This window comes from Vombatus ursinus, unplaced genomic scaffold (assembly GCF_900497805.2).
Source record: "Vombatus ursinus unplaced genomic scaffold, bare-nosed wombat genome assembly UNPS02014839.1, whole genome shotgun sequence".
NCBI lineage: Eukaryota > Metazoa > Chordata > Mammalia > Diprotodontia > Vombatidae > Vombatus > Vombatus ursinus.
In genome coordinates this window covers 4,518,232-4,545,777 of record NW_020954617.1, presented here as the reverse complement: position 1 = coordinate 4,545,777, position 27,546 = coordinate 4,518,232, and the positions used below count along the sequence as shown (strand labels likewise).

General features: G+C 38.3%; 1 protein-coding gene across 1 annotated transcript in view; it reads right to left on the bottom strand.

Moving 5' to 3' along the window:
* Window positions 1–27,546, bottom strand: part of SND1 (staphylococcal nuclease and tudor domain containing 1) — a 439,872-nt gene that overhangs the window by 398,126 nt on the left and 14,200 nt on the right. Inside the window, exons 2-3 of the mRNA XM_027840174.1 lie at window positions 6,923–7,072; window positions 3,278–3,398 (exon numbers count right to left, since the gene is read on the bottom strand). Of these exons, the coding sequence (XP_027695975.1) occupies window positions 3,278–3,398; window positions 6,923–7,072 (271 nt within the window). The remainder of the gene's footprint in view (window positions 1–3,277; window positions 3,399–6,922; window positions 7,073–27,546) is intronic.

Here is a 27,546-nt window from a genome sequence, read left to right as displayed (position 1 = left end):
TAGAGCCACACATTTCCTTAAATCTGTCTGTCAGTCAGAAAAATAAAGGAAGATATTTGCATGGGAATCATAAAAATCTGGCAGAGAACAACATTCTTTTTTTTGGGGGGACAGTGGGGGTTAAGTGACTTGCCCAGGGTCACATAGCTAGTAAGTGTTATGTGTCTGAGGCTGGATTTGAACTCAGGTCCTCCTGAATCCAGGGCCGGTGCTCTATCCACTTCGCCACCTAGCGGCCCCCAGAGAACAACACTCTAGATAAACTGAAACAGTACTCTGGCTGATAGACAAGGTCACAATAAGGGGGGAAAAATTCAAAAAAATTTATATTCACAATACTATATATCATAGTTCTGTCACAACGATAAATATACACATAATGCACCCCAAACCCTCATAGCTCACTATAAGGCTTCTCTAAGATTCCTATAAGAGCAAACATTCTGCAAGAGAGTATATACATTTCAGATCATTAGGCTATTTGAAGTGAGTGCTATTTGTCTATAGAAAATCAGAGATACTCTGAGGTGGGGAACAGGAGGTAAAACTTTTTGCGATCTAGGAAATTGATGATCCTGAATGTTGCTGCCTGACAATAATATAGTAAGTAGTAAATTAGTTGGCTCCAATGCTAACTAATAGTTATTCCCAAAATAGCAAGGCTGAAGGAGCATTTTAAATACCATTTAGACCTCATCCCATTCCTCTCCTACCCCAAATTAGAAGCCCAGGAAAAGGAAAATGAATGGGTGAGCTTTGTGTCCTTTAGTATTTCTGGGACAACTAACTATATGGGTGCCTAAGATTATTAAGCTTAGTCAATGTCAGGTGTCAACAGCCACCAGTCATGACACTGCACTGTTCACACTGAAATAACTGTTACTTGGCCTATATAACAGAAAGCAATGAGCTTTGACCCTTTCCTTAACAGACAGAAAGTCTGTTTCCCAGATTTCAACTCTTCAGAGGCAGATGACAGAGGTCAGAAAATCGCATTATGCACCAGTGAAACTTCTAGTTCTTTCTCGTATCAATTTAGTCAAGTTGCTCAGGTACCACGCAGTTTTGAACTTGTAGGATAGAGTTATCACTGAAGGTAGCAAGGGGATACATGCTCTTGGCCACGGCGTGATGATCCAGCTACATGCTACATGTCCAAAGTTCAGGCATATCCTACCATCTCAGAGGGCATTCCCTACTTGGCCATAGAAGGGAAGTACTATCTGGGGAATAAACGTTTTTGTGGTAATCCAAACCATTTCTCCTCTGCATGAGAATAGATGCTTGCATAGGCACTAATGTGTGACTGTGAGGTGATCTGCTGTCCCTCCTTCCTTCTTGGCAGAGACGTAGGACCACCAATAGAGAATATAGTATATACTGTGAGACTGGGTTGTGCTGGTTCATTTTGCTGACTGTTTTTTCCTCTTTCTTTTTTATTCTTCGTTATAAGGAATGGTTCCCTAGGTGATCGGGAATGAGAAAGAATATATTTAGAAATGAAGGTGATGCAAAAAACAAAGGATATCAATAAAATGTTTAAAAGAAAATTAAGGAGGAAAGGTTTTTAAAGAAAAACAAGGAATTGGGGCACTTAATATAACAGTAACTGCTACATTTAAAGTAATATTATCTGTTAATATGCCAAAACTATGTTTTACTAGTTTGTCATTTTGGTTTGGCTTAGAGACTGAAAGTTTTTGTTCCATACTTTGATATTGTAAAGAATGGCAGAGTTTCCTTATATAACATGAATCACTTGAGCCTGAATTCCATAGATGTGACTAATTTAATTGAAAAGAAGTAGCAATAGTAATAAATGCACAACATTTATAGTGCGTTAGGACTTAACAAAGCACCATCTTCAAAGCCACTCTGAGTAAGGCAAGTATTTTTTACAGATGAGGAAACATGGGCTCAGAAGGTGAAGTGGTTGCAGAACCGGTCTCCAAACCAGCGTTCAGACACAGACCTCTTGGTTTCCGGATCAGCAAGTGCTCTTTCCACTCTGCTTCTACTCAGAGATGGCAACCTGATAAAGTCTTAATGCCAGCATTTAACTATCTGTTGAAGCCTCTCAGAGTTAGAGAATATAAATAAAATTTTACAGAATTTCTATCTTTTCCACTGATGAAGTTCTTCAATATTTGCATATTGAAGATAAAATAAAAATTCATTCACATGTAGGTAATATTCTTTTTATCCTATAAGGACATAATAAATTTCTCCATAACGTCCAGACAACACAGTGTTGTATTTCCCACATCTTTTTAATTGAAATTATAGGTTTTGCACATGATTTTCCTTGAGAAAAAAATCCATATATTCTAAAAATTCTCCTTCACTAAAGGTATTCAAAGAGAGGCTGACATATGCCAGAGATGTCTTCTAAGTTGCCTTTCAACACAAATTCTATTATTATAATTAAAGAAAACACTTAAAATCAAACATTGTATCACAAGAATTGCTATCCTCCAACAGTTTGCCAACTTCAAGGTCAAGCTAGTAGAAATCAGAAATGGTTTTAAAAATATAAACCTTCTTCTCTTGTAATCAACCACTCTCCACTCACATGAACAACACTTAACGGCTCCATTACCACAGAAGGACAAGAACCTGGAAAAGATTTCTATACTGGAAATAATTCCATATAAATGCATTTGAACCTTCTAAAGCTCTCCCGAAGAGATTCTACCAACACTTTCAATATAAATGATTCCAAGTTTTCAGCCCACCCCATCATCACTATCCTTGCAATTAGGCAACAGCATACAATCTCCCATTCAGCATTCTATAACAGATGGTTATTGGGGTATCACTACAAAGAAAACTAAAGGTCCTAACAAATTATCCTTTCCTAAAAAGTGTCCCCTAGAGAAGAAGAAAAGTCACAAGATGGATAAGGTAAATAAAAGACACAACAGGAAATCCATAGAAATTCAATTACCACTGTGACCTAAAAGCCCAGAGCCATTCTATTCTAAGAGCCCTAAACAAACGCTAGGACTGTAGCCCTACAAATACCTGAACCAACAATGAACCTCAAGACTAGCAGGTACAGGAGGTGGTGAAGGAAAAGAAACAGAACAGGTGCACACCCAAAAAAGTCACTACATCCCTTGCAGTGCATTCAATACTCTTTGCAGAAGTGTCGGCTCTTTTCTATTATCTCCCAATTCCCTAAGGGCTATTTCATTGGGACCCTTATAAGCAAAAATAGATTTCTCCAGGAACTTTAGATTCCAGGAGAGATAGATCTTGATTTCCTTCAGCTCACCTTTCCCAAGGTAGACCATGCCATATTCACGACCCTGGGGGTTCTTGTACTCTATTGTGAAACAGACTTCCTTCCCAATCAGCTTCTTTCTCAGGAACTCTCGAGCAGGAAATCCCCAGGGCTAAAAGACAAAACAGACATGCAACATGAGAACTCTCTAATTCCAGTTTACAATCAAAACCTCAAGTAATTTGCCAATTACACAACCACCTCTGTACAATAGCATTTAAACTAGAAAATGCCTAGAAAAGGAACCTCTGATTACCTTATCAGTTAAGGTAAAACTAAGTCACAATGAGTGAACTTCTCAAAAGACTACCTATATTGCTTTTCTATAAGCAAGGAAACCACCTTGAAGTCTTCTAGCAAAACAGAAGACACTCAGATGGCAAGCATCAACAAAATCCACCACCGAAAATATGACTGCCATTCCAACAACTACCTGGTTGGGATGAAAACAGTTTACCCTTTTATATAGTTTTAATATTTGTTTACAAAATGTTTTCCTTTCAACAGGCCCATGCAGCAAGTATTATTATCCCCATTTTACGAATGAAGAAACTGAGGCACAGAAAGTTTAAATGACTTGCACAGGTTCACACATCTAGAATTTTATTCCAACCCAAATTTAGGGCTTCAGATTCCAAAACCAGTGCCCTTTCCCACCCTGGGATACAAATCGAGAGTGGTACTGAAAAGCAACATGTTATGGGAAGGCCGAAAAGGGAGAAGTCACACAGATTACTACGCCCTGTAAAAACACCAATCTGCTATTAAAAAATAAATACACAGCTCTACCTATGCTTGGGTATCAAATTTGGAGCCCCATTGTCTCCCAGAAAGAAAAACCAATATAGCAGCACAATGTACTACCAAAATCTGGACAATAACTCCAACTTATTTCCATAATTAGGGCAAGACAGGCCAAAAGATGCTTTGATGAAGTTTCTCCTAAGTAGAGACAGTCTCACATGAAAAATATATCCCCAGTAGGCAAACACCAAATTTAAATGAAGTTGGCAAAATAACTCAAAGACCTTTCAATACTTGCCTTGTTAACACCTTCTTTTCTAGGGTTAGTCAATCACTGGCCACGAGAAAGGTGCATTGTAAAACTCGGGCTGTCATTCCTCTTCCCCAAGTTTAAGCAAACTATAGCAATGAGAAAAGTCTATTTCTGACAGCCTAAGAAGAAAACAACCTAGTTTCTTAACCTAACTTTCTGTAAAAATCAACTATGAAGGAGGTAACTGTTCTCTTAGTGCTTAATTACATACAACCCCCAAATGACATTCAAGGCAGGAGTTGTGGTCAGTAGAAATGGTACCTGAAACTTGGAAATTTCTCCCTCTGTATCCTAACAGGGAATTTTACTTTTAAGAATCTGTGCTAGGCAACCCAAGAACATTACAAGATACTCAAATGTCCTTCCCTTTCTATCCAAACTTCCAAAGAAAGTCAATCTAACATAGCTAGCACGAGATATATAGTTCTTTGGTGCACATTAAGGTATTTGTGGACCAGAGCATCACTCCATATAACTACATAATGGCAAGTGGAAAAGTTAAAAAAGAAACAATTTGCATGGAATTAACACTAAGCAGTGACTGGGGTAAGGTCTCCCTGACCCTCCATCAAAAAAAAAAATTCTGAGTTATTTGGCATACAATTCTAAGAATCCAAATAATCTTTGTAAATTTTTCATCTCTCTAGCAGGAAGACAGTAGCAGAGGTCGTAATTAGAGAGCAAAATCAGATTTCAAAAACACTATTTCTGAAATCACATCGCAAATGTACTACTAAGTCAGAGTGAAGAGTATCTGTTAGAACAGACCTGTACAACTTGCAGCTTGAAGGCTGCCAAGGGATTTTGGGTGGTCAGTGAAAAATACTGAGGAAATGTAGAGGAAATCCTTTGGTGGGCCATAGGTTGTACAGGCCTGTGTTAAATCAAAGAATATATCTAAGCTAAGCAGAATAAGAAATTGGCCTAATAAAACACAGTTTAACTCCTGAAAGGAAAAATTATTAAAAGAAGTGATGAATAATTAAAGGAGACTAGATGGAGGCACCTTTCACAAGTATGACTAAGGGGAGAATTCTTAACCAAATAAGGGATATAGATCACAAAAGATAAAATGGACAATTTCAATAACATGGAATTGGAAATCTCTTCCAAAAACAAAATCACTTTATCTAGGACAAGAAGGGATACTAGCTTTGCCTCAAATATTTCTGATAATGGTCCAATATCCAAGACGAGAGAATTAACATATGTATGTGTATATATATACATATATACATATATATATACATATATATACACACACACATATATATACATATATATGTATATTTATACACACACACAAAAGCCCAAGAACCATTCAGACAGTTCTCAAAAGAAGTGCAAACAATTAACAAACACATGAAAGACTGGAATTTCACCTCACATTTAGTAAGCTGGCAAAGATGACAAAAGAACAATCAATGTCAGACGGAATGCAAGAAAGAAGGCACACTAATACATGTAGATGGAACTGTAAATAATCTAAATATTCTAGAAAACAACTGGGAATTATGCCCCAACTTCCCAAAATGACTAAAATGTCCATATCATTTGGCAGAGATCTTACTGCTAGGAAAAAACCTCAACAAAGTCAAAGGCAGAAAATTTGTAATATGCATAAAAAAACATCCATAGCAGCACTTTTTTGGTAACAAAGAATTGGAAATAACGTCCATGTCCACTGCCTGAGGAATGCCCTAAACAAGTTGTAGAACATGAATACAATGGGATATTACTATGCACTGAAGTAAGCAGAACCAGGAAACAGCATATACAACTGCAATGTAAATAATGATTACAATGATATAAATGAAAAAGACAATAAAAACAAAACTGAACAAAGTACATTAATTATAACGACCAAGCTTGGTCCTAGAGTAGAGATGAGAAAATGCATATCCCTCCTTTCAATGAAGAGGCGAAGGCTGTATAGGGTGGAATATTGCATATGCTGTTAAATACAGTCAACTGGGGCTTAGTTTTTTTGAATTGTCTTCTTTTTTTAAATCTTTAGTACACGGAAAAGCTCACTGGATAGGGAAGGTGGGAAGGGATCTATTCAGAAATGAATGTGTCCTAAAAACAAAAAGCATCCATAAAGTTTGTTTCTTCATTTCTAAAAGAAAGTTAGTGGCTGTTGGAGAGAACAGGTGAAGACTCAAAAGACACTGAGAATCTCAGAAGAATGAAAGGGAACCCAAGATGGTTTTCAGCTTTCTATGATCATTGGTGGTCTACAAAGATTAGGAGAGCCTCGCCTAGCAGATGCCAAAAGTGGAGAATTCCAAAATTTTTTTAGAAGTGGAAGGTCCTATAAAAACCCTGGAGAAGTACAAACTCTGCCTAGAAGGGTAAATGAGAAGGTTCAAGACCTATAGTCACCCCTGTTCCATGGGCAAAGAATGAGTAACCAACTAAATTAATGGAATTAAAGAAAAATTTGCCTTATTATTGGTGCTAAGACACAGGAATGTTGCAAAGAAGTCAAACAATTATAAAAGTGACAATACCAAGAAATGCATTTTATCTTCTATCCAATTACCTATATGGAGAATCCAGAAAACAGAGTCACGTACCTCATCTGGTGTATCCTTTGCATCTGGCTGTCCTGCTGCAGCCCGTCGAGCCAGGTTCCCAGCACGAATGTTACTAAGGTTGATCTGTCTCTCAGGAGGAGGCCCACCACGTGGCTGTCCTCGGACAATGATAGCACATCCTGAGAGGACCTGTGAGGGAAAAATAAAAGATAAATTTAAAAGTCTAGAGTAGAGATAACAGAAGTAATCTCTCAGAAAAACATATATACAAAATTATAGACCAGAAAAAGCATCTCTACAAAATGGGATGGGAGTCAGGGATACCTCCACTGCTATGAAGATGGTTGCAGTTATATGGCTAAGGGATATCAGTTCTATTTATGGGTATGATGGAGATGAATCAAAAGAAAAAGAAGAGGTCCACTTCAAACATGCCAGACACTAGGAGCAAATGCATAGTGATAAGAAAGAAAAGGAAAAGAACAAGGAAGAATGGCTATACCAATTTGAAAGCAATAAAGAGGATGTGAAGGAGGGTAATGTGAGATATGACTAAAGGATGAGGATGTGAAGAAGGGTAATGTATATACATGACCAGCCTATAAAAGACCTTGAATGCCACAATCAGGAGACTGTATTTTATTCAGTAGGAAAGGGAAAGCCACTGAAGATTGTTGAATGGAAAAAACCCTCTAACTTGCACTCTTGATTCTATTTCTTTTGTCACAGTATTTCTTCATCCCTTTACCCTATAACATATGCTCATGTCAACCCAATCCTAAAGCCTGGCCTACTGACGTCAAATCCAGTTCTTTTTTCACAGCACCAGTTAGTTATCTGTCAGAGCTCTCCCTCTTCTAGCAAACTCCAAACCCACACACATAAAGGTAAAAGTGTTTTAATAAAAAAAGCTAGCATTTAGAACCTACTTGTCCTTGTTTGTCCTTCAACCTCAAAGAGGACCATGACATCAGGGAGGTGATGCCATGACTTGCAAATGAATTGGATTTAAGGAAGGGAAGGCTATGCAAAGTCACCAGCTTCAATTTCCTCTGGTACCATCTGGGACCAGTAGCAAGATACAGATCAGGACAACTGCAGATGGTCCCTTAGAACCTACTATGGTGCCAGACACTATACTAAGCACCTTTTACAAATATTATCTCATTTGGAAAAATGGAGGGCACAGCCAATATGGCAGAGTAAAAGCAGTGACTTGCTTGAGCTCTCCCCGAAACCCCTTCAAATACCTGTAAAAAAAAAAACCAAATTCTAGAGCAGCAGAACCCACAAAAAGACAGAATGAAACAAATTTCCAGCCCAAGACAACTTGGATGCTTGATTGAAAAGGTCTATTGCGCTGGACTGAGAGAGGAGTGCAGTTCAGCGTGGGCGCACAGGCAAAGACCAGGCCTCAGCTAACCTAGAGCAGGGGATTGAATCAAGGGGAGCTGAGGCAGTTTCCAGACTTCTTAACCCATAAATGCCAAAGACAACTTAGAAGGTCAGTAGAAAAGGTCTGTGACCATGGTGAGGGAGGAGCTCAGTCCCAGCATAGCTCCAGAGCAGCGGCTACTTCCGGAGCTCTTGGCCCACAGACTGAGGGAGAATTGAATGGCTGCCAATCAGAGGAGGATTGCAGGGATTTCTTTGCTGGCGTTGAGGCAGGACTCTCTTGTTTTGCCCATGCTTGGATCTGGGTCACAGTTTTGGGTGGCGATCCTGGGGCAAGGAGGAGCGCTGGAGTGGTGGAGCTTGTAGCGGCTGTGGAGAGGGAATCCTCCTCACAGTTCACAGAAAAGAGTGCCTGTGGTCACTCATAGACCAGAGCACAGGTCAGGAAAGGAGTAAACACCTCACCCTTGATCGCACCATCTTGGAAGAACTGAAAATTTACAGGTCCCTAGAAGTATCTCTGAAAACAGCTGCACAAAACCCCTAAAGCTTGGGACTGTACATTCTCCACACTGGAAGCAGATCCCTACCTTAACATAGAGTTTAAAACTCAAGTAACTGGCTGGGAACTTGAGCAAATTGCACAAAAAAGTCAGACCATAGAATCTTTCTTTGGTAACAAAGAAGATCTAAACATACAACCAGAAGACGACAAGAAAGTCAAAGCTCCTACGTCCAAAACCTCCAAGAAAAATATCAATCAGTCCCAGGCCATGGAAGAGCTCAAAAGGATTTTGAGAAGCAAGTAAGAGAAGTAGAGGAAAAACTGGGAAGAGAAATGAGAGTGATACAAGAAAATAATGAAAAACAAATATTATCTCATTTGGTCCTCACAACAATTCATTATCCCCATTTTACAGCTGAGGTAACTAAAAAGATACAGGCTAAGTGACTTGACCAGGGCTACATAGCTAGTAAGTGTGTGAGGTCAAATTTACAACAATAGCATTCCACCATTCATTCATTCTCCATCACCATAGCATATTCAAACCATTTCTCCACTGCTGGACATCCTCTTAGTTTCCAGTTTTTTGCCATCACAAAAAGGAGCCACTATAAATATTTCTGTACATAAAGGACCTTTTCCTCTTTCTTTGATCTCTTTTGAGTATAGGCTTAGCAGTGGTATAGCTGGATCAAAAGGCATGAATAGTATCACTCTCAAGAGCATCAGGTCTTTGCAGTCCAGGTCCCTGTAAAGAGGCCTCTACAATCAGTCAGTCAACATGAACTTATTAAGCACATGCTACATGCCAGGGACTGCACTAAGTGCTGATCTAAGTGAGGCACTAAGTGCCTCAAGGAGCTACCACTGCCATAGCACACAAATTGTACTTGACTAGGTAGATGCCTTTCTGCTAAGCACCTCTGACTTTCATTCTAAAACAGATAGCAACTACCTGGGGAAAAAAAAAAAAAGATTGGCTTTTCGGTTTTTAAACATGAGGAGACAACCTTACGAACCTGTGTGATCCCCAGGCTACAACCTGGAAGAGACTTTTACAACTCACTTGGCTACCTGGACAAGTTATTTCTCTTCTCTGAAATATCTCCCCGTATGTTCATTAGCCCCTTTGATAATGGTCATGAGATGTTTTGACATTAGCCTAGAGAGGACACTCATTTCAGAAGATTATCACTGAACTGGAGAAAGGACTGTTCCAGAACAATCCCACTATCAAAGCTTTAGCAGCTCATGCTTCAAGCTTTCATAGCTGCAATAATTATCCTTGCTAATTTATAGCATATAGATAGCAACTCATGGCAATTGTTTTAACCAATTACCAATAGCAAAATTATGTATTCTAGAAAATCAGCTTGGCCCTACCTGATACAGCTATATGTCTTCAAAACCTAGCTGTCCCATTGAGTCAGTCTGCCTAAGGCTATGAAGGACAAACTCAGCTGTGCCAATAAAGGATGAAGAGAAAAGTGAGGCAATTCAAAGGATCCAGTTTCAGGGCACATCTGATAGTTTACAAAAGCCAATGGAGATGTGCAAAACCAAAGATTGTTGACTAGACAACAATTCACTACATTAAAGCACACACTGACTAGGCAGATGCTAAAAAGCCACCCAGAAGTAAGAAAACCTCAGAGACACATGTTCTTCAGGTTATGACAAATTACTTAATTGTTATAAGTCTCCCACACCCTAATACCAGCTGGTTGGTAACTTTGTTCTTCCACAGCTAACCACACAGACATTAGTTTTATTAAAATAAAAAAAGTTAATGTTCTTGTTGTAGGGGTAGCGTCCCTTACCAGGCTTAATTAAGCTAATTTTTCCTCTCAACTTCAGATACCATCCAACTCGATTCTATAAAACCTGAGGCTATAGTCTTTAAGGTTCACAAGGGCCTAACATTACATAAAGAATCTGCTAAATAGGAAGCCATAGTCAAAAGAATGTGAATAAAGCATACGCTACAAGTGATATGAAAAGAGAGAATGCAGATGCAGCGTAGCGGCCCAATACAGATCAAAGGAAAGAGTGATCGGAAATTGTTTATCTCAGTTATCTCTCAGAGGTTGAGATGCTAAGCACTAAAGGAAACCACCTGACTAACTCAGAAAGCTAAAAGCAAAAGTCAAGAGGGTCCAGGAGGATAGTGGGCTAATTTAAAACTACATATTTTTAATAAGCGTTGAGAAGGAAGTCATAAGGAAGAAGGAAGAAATGCACAAATGAAGGAAGGATGACAATGCGAAGAAATAAGATAAGTTTTTAAAGAGAGTTCTTTGACTGAAGCACTAACTTTAAAAAAAACCATATCATGGAAGAAAGGAACCATGAACGTCACTACAAATTAAAGATATCACAGAGATAGTCTACAACGCAATTTGGAAGCTAGTACTTTCCATAATGGAGCTATATGAATTAAGGTACTGTGCCAAGACTGGAAACAAGCAAGATTTGTTATTAGGTCATTGAGCTCAAAGCCTGTCACAGAAATTAGGTTGGAGGGATGGGGAAGGCATTATTAGAGGTCAGGAAAAAAACAACAGTGTGATGAGGTGCTAGACACAGCAATGAATTAGATGTTGACTAGGAAAACAGCAAGTAAAGAAGATGTAAAAAGTAATGGAGTGAAACTAAATTGGAAGGGGGGGTCAGAAGAAGGAAAAGATAGGTTTTAGAATGCATCAGGAAAAGGCTTCCTGGCAGTCAGCAGTCATCTCCACAGGGGAGCACCATCCCTTGAGAATTTAAAATTTATCTAGACAAGAAATGGGCAATCCTGAAAGAGGTTAAGATATGTGGCCCAGGAGGTTTTTCCCAGGATACCCGCCAACTACGCATTTCCTTTAGGCAGGCAGCTGGCCTCAAAAAGCAGGGGCCTTGCCTAACTTTGAGAAATCAGCATTCATCTAAAATAAAAAAGGGCATGGCACTCCAAAGCACAATCCACTCCTTCAGTATATTAGTCTATCGTTCAGAGTGTCTGACGGTACAGAGATGAAAAGCTACTGGCTCTCTCAATTTCATTCACCTTTACATAAATATTGTCCCAATATTTGAATCAAATTTTAAAACTGGAAAGGACATTATAATCCTGCCCTAATTCAATCCTCTAACTTAACTGTTTAAAAAAAAAATGGAAAATCACTACACTATAAGAAATGACAAATAATTTCCTAATTCAGAGAAACATGGGAAGTAAGCAGAACAAGAGCAACACGGCAGAGCAAATACAGAGCAGGCCTTGGAGTCAGGAAGACCTAGGTTCAAATCCAACTCTGACACACGCTTATTATGTGAGCCTGGACAAGCCATTTAACTTCTCAGCGCCTCTAGGTAACACAAAAGGTGCCTGATGGCAGGAAGAAGGAAGGAAAAAAGGCAAAGAAGACAGAAGGGAAGGGAGGACAGAAGGGAAAGAAGGAGAGGGAAGGGGAAGGAAGACAGGCAAATAAAGCTCTCAAAACCAGAAAAAAAGTAGTCAATCCTCCACATTCATGCATTTGACTTTCACAATTTCAAGCATTCCTGTGATTTTATTAGTAACTTCATTTTCACTTTCCTGTTTTCTGCGGGCTACACATTGTAGAGGAAAAAAAATGAGAGGTACAATGTGCAAGTTTATATCCACAAAAAGGAAAAAAGTATTCATAAAAGTGTTCGTGAACCCACTCCAGGAAGTACTAATGTAACCTCTCAAGTGCCCGATGAGGGAATTGAAGGAAAAAAAAAAAAGGAAAAGCACCAAAGTTTGTGGGTAAATGAGATGGTGATCAATCCCCATCCTCATTCCCACCTGCTTTCTGGCCCACAGATAGTTGAACTGAGCTAGCCTTGGCCAGGCCAAGTGGGAGTTCCAAACTTGGTCTGGGGGCTGGGGACTGACCCCAAGGTATGTGCTTTTTATCAGGGGACAGTTCAACCACAGAATCAAAAGGGAGATTAGAGATGGCAGGTTCCCCCTTTCCTTTTTTTTACCTTGGGGTGATGGTGTCTCTCCTCTCCCCTGAATTTAATGGATTACTTCATGGTTACTGTTTTAGGAATATTGCATATTAACAGAATTAGATTTTGTTATAAAGAATGCATGCAGAAAAGTATATTTTCTGTTGGAGGTGATGAGGGAAAACTGAGACACCAATGCACTGTGATGGAGTTGCGAACTGATTCTACCATTCTGGAGAGCAATTTGTAACTATGCCCAAAGGGCTATAAAACTGTGCATACCCTTTGACCCACCAATAACACTACTAGGTCCATATCCCAAAGACATAAAAAACAAAAAGGAAAAGGACCTATATGTACAAAAATATTTATAGCAACTCTTTTTGTGAAAGCAAAGAATTGGAAAATGAGGGAAATGGCCATCAATTGGGGTATAGCTGGAAAAATTACGGTATATGATTGTGATAGAATACTGTTGTGCTCTTCTCAGAAAAACCTGGAAAGACCTACACGAACTGATGCAAAGTAAAGTGAGCAGAAGCAGGAGAACACTGTACACAGTAACAGCAATATTGTAGGGTGATCAACTGTGAACGACTTAGCTATTCTCAGTAATACAATGATCTAAGATAATTCCAAAGGACTTATGATGACAAATGCTATCCATGTCCGATGAAAGAACTAAGGGAACCTGAATGCAGATGGAAGCATATTTTTTTTTCTTTATCTTTCTTGGGTTTTCTTTTTTTGGTCTGTGTTTTCTTTCACAACATGACTAATATGGAAATATGTTTTGCATGACTGCACATGTATAACTTATATCAAACTGCCTTCTCAATGAGGGGGAGGAAGAGAAAGAGAGAATTTGGAACTCAAAATTTTAAAAAACAAATTTTAAAAACTTTTTTTATGCAAGTGAAAAAAATAAAATATTAAGGAGAAATGTATTTTCATCAATTTCTAGAGAAAGATTATAGATTTGGTGATCCTGGAAACTAAACCCCTATTTCCCATAGGTTCAATGCATCAACTTTTGCGGGTTTTTTTTTTACTTTAGCACATTTTCCTAGAAACAGATCAAAGTTGAGGATTGACTGTACAAAAAATAATCATCATCATCACCACTAGCATTTCTATAGTACTGTAAGGTTTGGAAAGTGCTTTAATTATCTCATTATATATTCCTAACAACCCTGGTGGTTACTACTAGCCCCATTTTACAGATCAGGAAACTAAGGCAGATAGAGGTTAAGCGACTTACAAGATTAGCTTTTAACTCAATGACAATAATAACATAAACAACACTTCAACAAAGCAGAATGTTGTATAGTTACAATGCCCAAACTTGACCCTGGAAAAGAAAGGAAGAAATGTAACTCCTTCCCTGTCTCAGAAAAGTGAGGGACTATGGCCACCAAATGCTGTATACCCTGTAAGACCTAGTCACTAAGTTAATTGATTTTGCTTAACCGTTTTTCTTTGTTAAAAGAGAAAGAGGAGAATATCTGGAAAGGAGTATGATGTAAAAGATGTATCAACAAAACTTCAATTTAAAAAATAAGACAGGGGCAGCTAGGTGGCACAGTGGATAGAGCACTGGCCCTGAAATCAGGAGGACCTGAACTCAAATCCGGCCTCCGACCAAACACTTGACACTTAATAGCTATGTGACCCTGGGTGAGTCACTTAACCCCAATTGCCTAAAAATAAAACAAAACAAAACAAAAAAAATGACAGAGATCAGACACAGTGAAGACATGAGAGACAAAATGTCCTCTAAAACCACTTCCAACTCTAAAATTCCATAACTGATTCAACCTATCCTCTAAACCACCAGTAATTGCTTAAAATTTCTATAATTAAAAAAAAAAGAGAGAAGTCCAACTCTCTAAAGCCAAAACATACCACTGTCACAGAGTTCCTCATAAAAGTTCAAGTGGGAGGGTTTTTTTTGTTTGTTTGTTTGTTTTTTTAGGCAATTGGGGTTAAATGACTTGCCCAGGATCACACAGCTAGTAAGTGTCAAGTGTTTGGTCTGAGGTTGGATTTGAACACAGGTCCTCCTGATTTCAGGGCCGGTGCTCTATCCACTGTGCCACCTAGCTGCCCCCATCTACAAAAGTCTCGGGAGATTCTGCAAAAAGAGTTTTTGCATTGGCTGGGAGATTGGACTAAATTACCTCGAAGGTACTTCCAACTCTGATTCTATGAATTTGCAAATCAACAATGCCATGAGTTTAGAGTTATTACTTTTTCTTATCATGCCCTTTCTAATTAGGAGTTTCTCAACCAGTAGTTCTCAAAAGTTGTAGTAAAGAAATTGTTTCAAGTATTAAAAATTTATTATATGTGAAAACTTGGGAAGAGGGGAAAGGAAGAGAGATACAGGAGAAAAATTTGGCAATGGAAAAACAAAAGATATCAACAAAATTCTTTTTAACTATACAATATGCCATTTTCAGTCAGCATATGGCAAATGGAGAGAGATGAGGATAAGCTATTTACTCTCAGTATTTCTACTACTGAGCCAAATGAAGTCTGAAAGGACTGGACAAATTCGTCTGGATGTCCTGCCAAAAGAAATGACCCAGTTTAATCCCATCAGATCTTACTGAGGGAAGGCAACAGGAAGAGGAGAAAGAGAAAGCTATGGTTTCCTTGTCTATTTCTTACTCTAATCTGCTTCCCCTATCGCTCTCCTACCCTATCTTCCCCATGTCAAATCCCCTTTTTCCCTTAGTGAACAGCTTATACTTCACAACATTTTTGTCTTAAAAACAAAACTCTTACCTATTGGATTTGCAACCCATCTCCCATACCAAATACTATGTCACCACAATAAGCAGGAGAGTAAATAAATAGCAAAATACCCATAGTGTTTAGAATAGTAACATCCTTCTTTATAGCCCTAGAAGAGAAGCTAAAGAAAGAAGTTACAGATGTGTAAGGAAGTAAACCCTCAGAACTAGAAAAAGGAGAATGCAGTGGTGCCAGCACTAATGAGCAGCCGCCCTCACCCATCTCTGCTATTCTGGGACACAGCTCTAATTCCCTGTATCCTCAAAGCTTCCTTGCAACACCCCATTTAGAAAGCTAACCTAGGATAATAATGTTGGTAAATATATCTATAATAGTCTTTCAAATGCCTGTCTACCAGGCAGTAACTATTCAAAGTGAATCAGGTCTTTAAAAAAAAAAAAGAAAGGTCTTATTTATTTTATCGACATGTAGAACAATGATACTTTGGGGATAAGGGGAGAGTGAAATATTCACATCTATTGCGAAGGGCTTCCTACTAACAACCAGCTAAGGTTGATACTCTAAGTACTATTAATCCTAATAAAGCTGAGGAAACAGTATTAGAGAGGTTAAATAACTAGCCCACAGGTCACATACAAGTTGCATAATTTGTAAAACTTGCAATTCAAACTTTCTCTTCTACTCCCTACACCCATGCTAGTTCAAGCCTTTTCTCTTCAAAGTATCTCAGAGCCTGAAGGGATCTTTGAGACCAGCTACTACTTAATCCAAGATTTGTGAACTTTAAAAAAATAATTATTCTGATAACCTTATTTCAATATAATTGGTTTCTTTTGTAATCCTATGTGTTTTATTTTATGCATTTAAAAACATTATTCTGGTCTGTTGTATCAATAGAGAGAAATGGAACCATCATTTCCATTCTGGAAACCAAGCCTTTGGTAATGCAGCCTAAGACTGCATAGTAGTCATCTTTGGCAACCATGTTGCACTACTGATTCCTACCAAGTTTGCAGTCCACTAAACCTCAGGGATTTTCTCTTCCATACCTAAACTGATATCTATTCATGTTTTTCAAATCTTATACTTGTAAAGTGTGGTTTTTTTTAAACCTAAATGTAAAATGTTATCTTCTTTCTGGTGCCAATTCACCCCCTCTACAATTCAACAACCACACCACCATCTGAGTATCTCAATGTATCATTATGATTTTGCCATTTTCTAATTAAAAACCTTCAACGATCCCAACGGCCTCCCAATTAACACTAACACCCTAAAAAGAAAAATGACTCGCCTAAGGTTGTACAAGCAGTAAATGGTACAATGGAGATTTAGGTGTTTGAATACAAATTCAACATTCCAACTTCAACAACTCAATCCAGAATATTGCATAGGCCTCTCCTCTGCATATCTCATTTTCCATTGCATTAGTTTTTTGAATGAATCAAAAAGCATTTAAGCTCCTAATATGTGCAAAGCAGTGTGTTAAGATACAAAGAGAAAGGCAAGATAGTACCTGCTATGAAGAAATTAACGTTCTTATAAGAAAAGACAACACATATAAGAGATATTTCAGTTGCAAGTAAGATGAAAAAGCGCAGTGGTCCTTAGGTTGCAGCAGCGAAGCAGATGGCAATGCATGTTCTTCCATGTCATTTCCATTCATCAACACTAGAAGGACTGGATTTGAAGAAAAAAGTCCTTGAAGGATCTTTTATTCATAAAGCTTAAAAAAAGATAGGATGAAAATTTTTATTTCAAAGTAAAATCATACCACTATTGAGATATGACTGGTTCTTCTAGTATTTAAAAAAAAAAAAATCCATGTCTGATGTTGAACCATTTGAAATTGCCAAAGACTTTGATGCCAAGAACTTTCTTTTCTGGGTCTTCATTGCTGCAGCTGCAGGAGGAGTTTCCAGGCTGCATCTCTACAGGGGTTGCTTCATGCTGTTTCTTATCTCTCCCTCATGATGCATCCATGCTTTTGTATCTGTCCTTGACCTGACTGTACACTACTGGAGAGCAGAGCCTTACACTGCAGCCAGTAGTGTGCTGGTAAATATTTAACACCTGGCTCTCAAAAAAAAAATGTAGACATGCTAGACTTCTAAGTTTAATCTGCATTAACATTTTCTCCATCACTTTCTTAACTCTAGATAATCGACAAAGCAATAAATCAAGACCTGATTTTTAGCCATTCAAACTGAAAATTTAAGAATCAGTTTGAGGGTTCCAGCTGGTTCCAGCACACTTCTGGTTGCAACTATCTTTTTATCACCAATGCCTGACACAGAGAAAGCATTTTGGGGGCTGGGAGGAGTGGTCCAGCCCTATGATTTCATCATCATGGAGATCTCTCAATATAGAAATGTCTCTACCGATACAGAATAAAACTCATTTAAAATTTAATCCTGAGATAATTCACTGAGTCACTGACATACTGACTTGCCAATATGTATCAGAGGAAGCATCTGAATCCAGGTCTTCCTGACTAAAGGCTGACCCCTCTATTACTATAGTCTGCTGCTTTTCTTCTTTCTTAAGAATAAGAAACTGAATAAGATTGTTGAATTGAACTTAAGTGTCGGAGGAAAAGCCAATTCCAAATTCAATGAACTTTACAATGTGTCATGATGTAAATGTTAACAAGTTAACTAGCTCACTTGAAAATCGGACATGAAAGGTATTCATTTCCCCTGAGCTGTTTCACACACTTAGTGGAAAAATTATAGTTTTTCTGTCTGAATTATCTTAAGAGTAATTTCGTAATGTCAAAACAACTGTATTCAACATCACTAATCTACAGGAGGAAAGATCCAGGATAATTTTCCTTTACTTGCTACAATGTTGAACAACCACTAAGAATCTCTTTATCAAGGTCTCTTTTGTCAAGGCTTGTCAATTTCACCTTTGCAACATTTCTCGAATACACCTCCTTCTATCCTCTAACACCACCCTGATGTATCACCTCACACCAACAGCCTGCTGGTGTCAGCCTGTCTCAAGTCTCTCCCCACTCCAATCCATTCTCCATTCAGCACTTAAGTGATTTCCTAAAGCACAGGTTTAACCATGTCACTCTCCTACTCGATAAATTCCAGTGGCTTCCTATCACCTAGGATCAAGCACAAAAATCATCTGTTTGGCATTTAAAGCCCTTAATAATATAAGCCCCCTCCTACCTTTCCAGCCTTCCTACACCTTACTCCCCACCTTATATTCTTCAATCCAGTAACACTGACCTTCTGTTCCACGAATAAGACATTCCATCTCTCAGCTCCAGGCATTTTCTCTGGCCGTCTCCCATGCCTCAAATGTTCTCCCTCCTCATCTCCACCTCCTGGCTTCACTGTCTTCCTTTAAGTTTCAACTAAAATTCCACCTTCTACAGAAAGTCTTTCCCAATCTTTCTTAATTCTAGTGCCTTTGCTGTTAATTATTTCCTATTTATCCTGCATACAGCGTGTTCCTACATATTTGTTTGTTGTTTCCCCACTAGATTGTGAGCTCCTTGATGGCAAGGACTGTCTTCTGTCTTTCTTTATATCCCTGGTACTTATTACAGTGCCTGACAAATAGTAGGTGCTTAATAAATGCTTAGTGACAGAAGAAAGTGGCTCTGCTGAAAAATCCATGACAAATGCCACTTCCAGCTAAGCTGGATATTCTAAACAAAGGGAATACACCTTCAGGATAGACTGGAGGGACAGACTACCAATTGAGAAACCTGTTAGGAAGCTTGTTTAGTAATCTAGGCGACAGGTAATGAACGAATTAGGAATGAATTAAAAGGTTGTCTTGATCCTATGGGGATCCTGTTAGCTACAGCCCCTATGCAGATAATCCTAGAACAGTTATTTCTAAATAGATTTCTTTAAAATGTATGCAGTGGGGGCAGCGAGGTGGCACAGTGGATAGAGCACCAGCTGGAATCAGGAGGACCTCAGTTCAAATCCAACCTCAGACACATAACACTTATTAGCTGTGTGACCCTGGGCAAGTCACTTAACTCCATTACCTAGCCAAAAAAAGAATTTTTTTAAATGTATGCAGTATTCTCATTTATTCCTCTTCTGTCATTAAGATATAATGATTCCAAGCCAACAGCAACCTCTATATGGATTTTCACCACTTCTAAACTAGACTTTCTTTCCTAAATTAACCCTTTCTCTAAAGACAAAAAAAGTCCATTCTATTTAAAAACATCTTGAAATAGAAAATAATAAATGTTTGTTGAATTCAATTGATTTTAATCTAAAGCCCCACATTTTAAACCTACCAGATTCTGGTGAAAAGTTTATAGATCCTTCCCTAATCTTTAATCTTCTCTCCTCAATACACCTGAGCCCCAACTCTTCTGCCTTCAGGAGACTATTCCCTTGAGTATTCTACCTTATGACCAAACAACTTCCTACCCCCTTCTCAGTCTGGCCTCCGCTCATTCCTTTCTACACAAAACAAGATTTGCCATCCTAGGTGTAACTCTAGATTAACAAAAGCAGCATAAGAGACAGTCCTAGGAAAAAAGGAATTTATAGTCTCATCATGGAGACAACATTGAGATAACTTTTTAAAAAGTTTTAACACTCAAATGTATGAATAAGTGCTAAAATTACTTGATGTAAATAGTCAATGCTGGATGAGTTCAAAGAGTATAGGTGTCAATGTGGGCTACAGCCAGCAGGGAAGGCTTGGAGAGGAGGTTAAACATCAGATGACCAATTGGAGAGGAAGGTATTCCAACTGAGAATTGCATAAGAAAGGATCAGAGCAAATATGGGGCCTGCAGGAAATTAGTGCAGACACCAGTCTGGCTAGAGAGCAGAGTTCATGTAAGAAAATATTAATAGTTTTTTTATCTCACATTTAATGAATGCTTTGTGGTTTAAAAAGCACTTTTCCCCCATTAAAACCCCGTAAGGTAGGTAGTGTGTCATCCTCATTTTACAGACAAATAAAAGACTCAGTCAGGAAGGTTAAGTAGTTTGATCACAGTCACACAACTAGCAGTATAGTTCACAGCTGGGATCTGAACCCAAGGGTTCTGACTTCATGGGCAAGGATTTTTCGACTGCTTCTGTGCAAGAAGAGTGAACAATGGCCACGGCAGGCCACTCACACCAGGACTCACTGCACAGAACTAGTCTTTGAAACTAGTCTACTTGAAATAGCAAAAGACTTTTTCTACTTGCCCTGGAAAGAAGAATTAGGAGCAATGGGTACAAATGGCCAATTTTTTCTTAATACAAGGAAATATTTCTTAACAAACAAGGCTGTCCAAAAGAGTAATGAGCTGCCTTGGCCTACAGTGGATTGATTTGCCATCACTAGATGTCTTGAATCTGAAGGACGGCTTCATGGAGGACTCCTCTTTGGGCAGAGACTGAACACAAGGTGACCTCTGAGGCTCCTCCCAACTCCAGAATTCGATGATTTATTGATTCTATATTTTCCCCTCTCCTAGCAAAATTTCTATAAGTCATATCCATTTTTCAGGGATTCATTTTTCTACATCACCTGCAATTTCTGAAAGTCAGTTAATTTGCAAGTCACTAACTTACTCCTTGTGAAAAGAAATTGTTTCATGTATTGTATTTGTGCCCCCAGTTCCAAGCAGAGCACCTGGCATCTAGTGCTTGGGGATTTGATTACTATTTCTTATACTTTGCTTCTTAACTTCCCCTCATTTCTGTTGATCCCAAAATATACGTTCTCTTGCCTACAAAACAGGAAGAAATTAAGACAATTCTACTAAGAGCAAGATATGTAAATCTAAGTACTAAAACTAAAACCAACTAACTTAGACTATAAGCAACAGAACCCTCTTTTCTATGTAACTGAAAGTCATGCCTCAAAGGCTACAACCAGGATCATGAAAGTGGTCAGGCTTACTTAATTAAGAGTAAAATAAAAATTAATTACTATACTGAAGTCCTGGTAAAGAAGTCAGTCTCAAAAGTGACTATGTACTTTAAAAAGCTCTCACATGAGAATAGTTTAACGAGATGACTTGGGTATTAAATGAATAGAAAAAGCCTACTAGCCTCTGGGCTATTAAAGGGCTCACCTGCCCAGGAGTAATATTTCTAGTAATTATTGCATACAGGATAATAGCTCTCAGTGGGACTCAAGAGCCCAGATACTCCATCTTATACACAAGAGTAATTAAAAAAAAAAAGGAATTCCATCAAAAAGCCTAGCAGAAAATCCTAAGAGAGAATCCAGTGAATTTCACTCAGTTAATGTTATAATTCGTTAGCTTTGGTTGTTTCCAAAATTAAAATTGCCTCTTGATATTTATGGTTACAAGCAAGGGAATTCTATTCTTCGTTTAGAATTGAAAATATCTTGAGATTTAAAAGATCTGGGAGGAAATATCCTGAGTTCAGATAACTCATTTTTGATCTGAGTTAAAACCCCTAAAACATTCGTAAACATGCTAGCAGATTCCCCTCACCTTCCACAGAGGAGTCTAGATTGCTCACATTTGCTTTCAAGGAAATCACTATGCAGAAAGGTAACAGTGGAAAGAGTACTGAAACATGGGTTCAAATCCTGCTTAATCACTTACTAGCTGGGCTGCCATGGGCAAATAACTTTATGTCTCTAGGTCTCAGTTTTTCCTCACTTGTACAACCAGATTAACAAAGGCTTAATTTCTCAACTATATAGCGAAATGAGTCAAATGAATAAAAATACAAATCATTCAACCTATATTGAATACCTTGCCTTGTCAATGATGGTGGAAAGGGAAGGGAGAAAATGTGGAACTCAAAGTTTTAAATACGAATGTTAAAAACGTTTTTACATGTAACTGGGGAAAAAATACTAAATAAAAATAAATTTTTAAAAAATTACAAGTTATTCCCCAACTGAGAAATGGTCAAAGGATATGAACAGGCAATTTTCAGATGAAGAAATTAAAGGTATCTATAGTCATATAAAAAATGTTCTAAATCACTACTGATTAGAGAAATGCAAATTAAAACAACTCTGAGGTACCACCTCACACCTATCAGATTGACTAATATGACAAAAAAGGAAAATGACCAATGTTGGAGATGTGGAAAAATTGGGACACTAATGGGAATAATGCCCAAAGGGCAATCAAACTGCTTTGATCCAGCAATATACTATTACTAGGTCTGTATCCCAAAGAGATCATAAAAAGGGGAGGAAACCTACATGTACAAAAATATTTATATCAGTTCTTTTTTTGGTGGCAAAGAATCAGAAAGTGAGGGAATGCCCATCAATTGGGGAATGGCTGAACAAGTTGTGGTATATGAATGTAATAGAATACTATTGTTCCATAAGAAATGATGAACAGGCAGATTTCAGAAAAACCTGAAAAGACTTAAATGAACTAATGCTGAATAAAGCGAGCAGAACCAGGAGAACATTGTACACAGTAACAGCAACACTGTGTGATCATCAGCTATGACTGACTTAGCTCTTCTCAGCAAAACATGAACCAAAACAATTCCAAAAGACTCATGACAGAAAATGCTATTCACATCCAGAGAAAGAACTATGCATCTGAAGGCAGATGGAAGTATACTATTTTCACTTCTGTGCATGTGTGGCTTTTCCCTTTTGTTCTGTTTCTTTCACAACAGGATTAATGTGGAAATGTTTACATGACTGCACATGTATAACCCATATCAGATTACTTGCCATCTTGGAGAGGAGGGATGGAAAGGAGGGAAGGAGAAAAAATTTGTAACTCAAAATTTTATAAAAAAAAATGAATGTTGAAAACTATCTTTACATGTAATTGGAAAAAAATAAAATGCTATTTACAAAAAAATAATAGCATCTAATCTCACAGAGTTGTTACAACAATCAAATGAAATATATGTAAAGTGCTTTGCGAATCCTTAAAGCACCATATAAATTATGAGCTATTATTATCATAACACTAACAGCACTGGAAGGTGAGGGCCTTGCCCACAGAAGATCAGCTCACCAGGGCTTTCTGGCTTGAAAGAACAACCAGCTACCTCCCTGCACCTCACCTTACCACACTTGGCAATCTCTGGCAACAAAAATCTATCCAAGGCTATCATGTGGTAGGGACAACAATCTGTCCCTCACTCTGGTTTCAGGCGAATGTGCAATTTTATCAAGAGGCCTGCTATACCTATTCTGGTTCCCTAACTTACTGCTGAAGGCACTCCCTTCAAGGACCAATTCAGGTACCACCTCCCCCCATGAAACCCTCCCTAACTCCAGACATGGGTAAAAATAAACTACCCTTCCTTCTTTATCTATGTATATGTTTTTCACCATCTACTGGACTCTAACCTCTTTGAGAACAAGGTCCATATCTCTGTATCCCTCAGGGACTCAGGGAGCGCTGAGTCCCTCTCTAAGTGAAGAATTGCTATTAAAAAGAAAAAAAGCTCCAAAACAAAAGCATCTGACTCAGTATATTTATTCCCTAGGCAGCACCCAAAAAAATCAACAAAAAAGAATTTACATAAATCCTAATGTCAGCACTGTGTTCATAAGGAATGCAAAAATAATACTGCAGAGAATACGAACTTAAATTCTAATTGACTACCACCACACAAATGTCTATTAATTCTAGTTGGTACATTCTCTTCTACCTGAAGCCTACTCTTCACCTTTTATCAAAACTTCTATCTAGTCCCTTAGTAAACAGCCCTATTCTGCTGGTTCATCCATACCTCTATTCCCACCCTGGCTTTATATGCCTCTAAATCCAAGCCTTGACCTGATGGTCAATTACCTTACTATTTCACTAGCCATTACCCCCAGAATACTTTGCCTCCATCACCACATTGCATCATCCCCAACCTACAAGTCACTCCCAAATGATTTCTCTACTCCTAATCTAGAGCTGAGGAATAACTCACAATAAGTCACAAAAATCAAGCTGATTTCACCAATTTTAAATTTACAGTGAATAACCTCAGCTGGGCCCTTTATGATGCACAACAATTTCTGTTCTACTTATTCCCCACAGCAACGGTTCCCAATCCTTCCCCCTCTCCAACTACACTCAACAGCAATAATTAAAGCAGAATGCCCTAGACTCCTACTGCACTAAAGACTCACATCAATGAGCTCCTCCAGTTCCCTTCCTCTATTCCTTGACCCTTCTAGCCATCATCATCCACTTTCCTTCCCTCTAGTCAAAGAGGAAGTTATGCTTACCTATGCCTTTGAACCCATTCCCTCCTGCCCTATGTAAGACCTTATACCAGCAACTACCCTCCCCATTACACATGCATCTTCAATCACATTTCTCTTCTGACTCCTATCAGCCAACAAGCTTGCAGTCTCCCCAGTTCTTTAAAAAAAAAAAAAAAGTCTTCTCTTTACCCTCCTAGCTTATCCAGCTACCAGTCCATCTCTCTCCTTTCTCTCACAGGTAAATTTCTTGAAAAAGTTATCTATACTCAGTGTCTCCAATTCTCAAAACCCTTGTAAAACAGCTTTTTTTTTTTTAATCCCCCTACCAATCTACTGGAACTGGCCTCTAAAAGATCATAATGTCATATCCTAATCACAAAATCCAACGGTCTTTTCTCCATTCTTACCCCCTTTAACTTCCACTTAGCCCTTAAAATTGGGTGGTCCCTCAGATCTCTCTTTGGTCCTCTTCTCTCTTCATGATCTCCCTTGGCAACTTCATTCTTCCTATGGCTTCACCCAAAATCTCTACACAAATGACATCCAAATCTCTATTACTAGTGCTCACTTTGCTTCTAAGCTTCACTCATAGTTCCAAATGTCCCACAAGACAATTCTTGTGCCACATAAGTACCTCAAATTCAAAATTTTCAAAAGTAAGCTTATTATTTTCCCTGCTAAATCTACTACACCTTCTCACTTCACTGTTTCTGTCAGGGGTACTACATCAAGTTTTCCATGTTCAAAAACATGATGGTAGCTTTACTCTTCTACTTTAATTCTGATATCTAATCAGCTACCAGCCCCTGCTGATTCTACCTCCAGAATATCTCATCAATCCACTCACTCTTCTCCATAGCCACCACTTGCCTAAATTATTAAGATAACATCCTAATAAATTTTCACATCTCCAACTTGTCCTCCACATCAATGCCAAACTGATCTCCTGTATTTATATATGTAATCTTAGGATAAAAGATTTAGAGATAAGATCTTCAAGATCTGCTAATCCAACCCCTTCATTTAATAAATGAGGAAACTGATGGCCAGAGAGGTTTACTTGTCTACATAAGAGCCCAATTTCAACATAGGTCTTCTAACTCCAGTGCTATTTCCACTAAACCAAACTCCTTTGCTAAAAGGACTTCAGTGGAAATTTAAAGAAACATGGAAAAATTTTTATGGACTGATGCAGTGAAGAAAACAGAACTAAACAACATACATAGTGATGACAACAAAGTCAACAAAAAATACACTAAAAAACAACTCAGAACAAATACAATGGACAATAATGGTTCTGTATTAAAATTAAAGCAAGAACAAAACAGTAAACAAAAATGGAGTGTACTGTATACTATCACACTCACTCTATTAGGCAGTTTTTCCCTTTTTATACTTGAAGGTGGGGTACATGGGGGAGGGAAAAATTGGGAAGTAACAGATGTGTCAAAAAAATTATTAGTTAAATATGTAAATATGCTTTACATGATTGCACATAAACGACCTATATCAAACTGTCTGCATTTTAGGAAGAGGGAAGGGGAGGGAAGGAAAGGGAGAGAGGAAGGACAAAAAATTTGGAACTCAAAATTCTGTAAAAATGAATGTTAAAAATTGTGTTTACTTATAATTAGAAAAAATAACATACTACTAAAAATTATTAGTTAAAATTTTTTTAGAGAAAAACAAAAAAATTTCAGTGGCTTCCACATTTCAATTCTTTTGAGTTCAAATGCTCTATTGGGCTAGAACCCAAATGTACTAGGTTTAAGTCAAAGTCTCTGTATTCAAATACCAGTTCGATTACGTTATTAGGTATCTTGGGCAAGCTCTCTGGGCCTCCATTTCCTCATCTGTAAAATGAGAGGGCTAAACTGAGAGGCCCAAAGTCCTTTCCAGCTCTAAACCCACAGTTCTATGATCTATCCAAACCACACTCCCTGTCTTCACTTTTCCCTACACCTAGGAGAATCTCTCACCCCTTCTTTGCCTGTTGACTCCTGCCTAATCTCTAAAGGCCATGCAAAAGATCATCTCTTCCCCAAGCCCTCCCTGGTCCTCATGCCACTCTGGTAACAAGTTAACTCCTTCCTATGGACTTCACACACCTTGTTTTGTGCACAGGGACTTCTTCCACAGGGACTACCAGTTATCTGCTTTTGTCTTATGCCTTTAAGATGGTTAGCTCAGAGACTATTACTGAAACTTTGTATCTGTTCTAACAGTGTGTTCCTGGGAACTTAATAAACACAAAATAACTAGAGAGCACTTCGGAGTTACATCCACTGCAGAGTACTAAGAGTAAGTCCAAGGACCAAACAAGGCTTTACCCAGAAGGAGATCAAAGAAATTCATTCTCCCCTAAAAGTGTAGACAGACTCATTCATCGAAAAAAAAAAAAAAAAAAAGGTACATTAATCTTTTGAACACCATTACATTCACCTAGAGTGCTCACGATACAGGAGAAAGCAATCAGCCAAAACACATGCCCTATTGGTACAAATGGCTACCATGCACTAACAATGAACTACCCAATAATGAAAACAGTATCAAAAAGAAACTCCAGAATTACCAACCAATAAGTCTCACTTCTAGACTGGGCAATGTTGCAGCCTAATTAAAGAGATGATCACCAAACTCAAATAAGAAGGTAAAAAAATGATATAGCCACAGAATCTGTGAGCTGGAAGAAGCCACTCTAGGGGACTCTGCACTCCAATGCCCTCAAAGCAGTGCCAGTCCTGCCAGGTAAAATCACGTCTGCCATCTGACCAGTTAACAAAGGTCCTCAGAGGTAAACAGAGGTGACCATAATCAAATCAATACTTTCCAAAAGTCTGTAACAAGATTCCACACCAAAGCTGATTTGAAAATG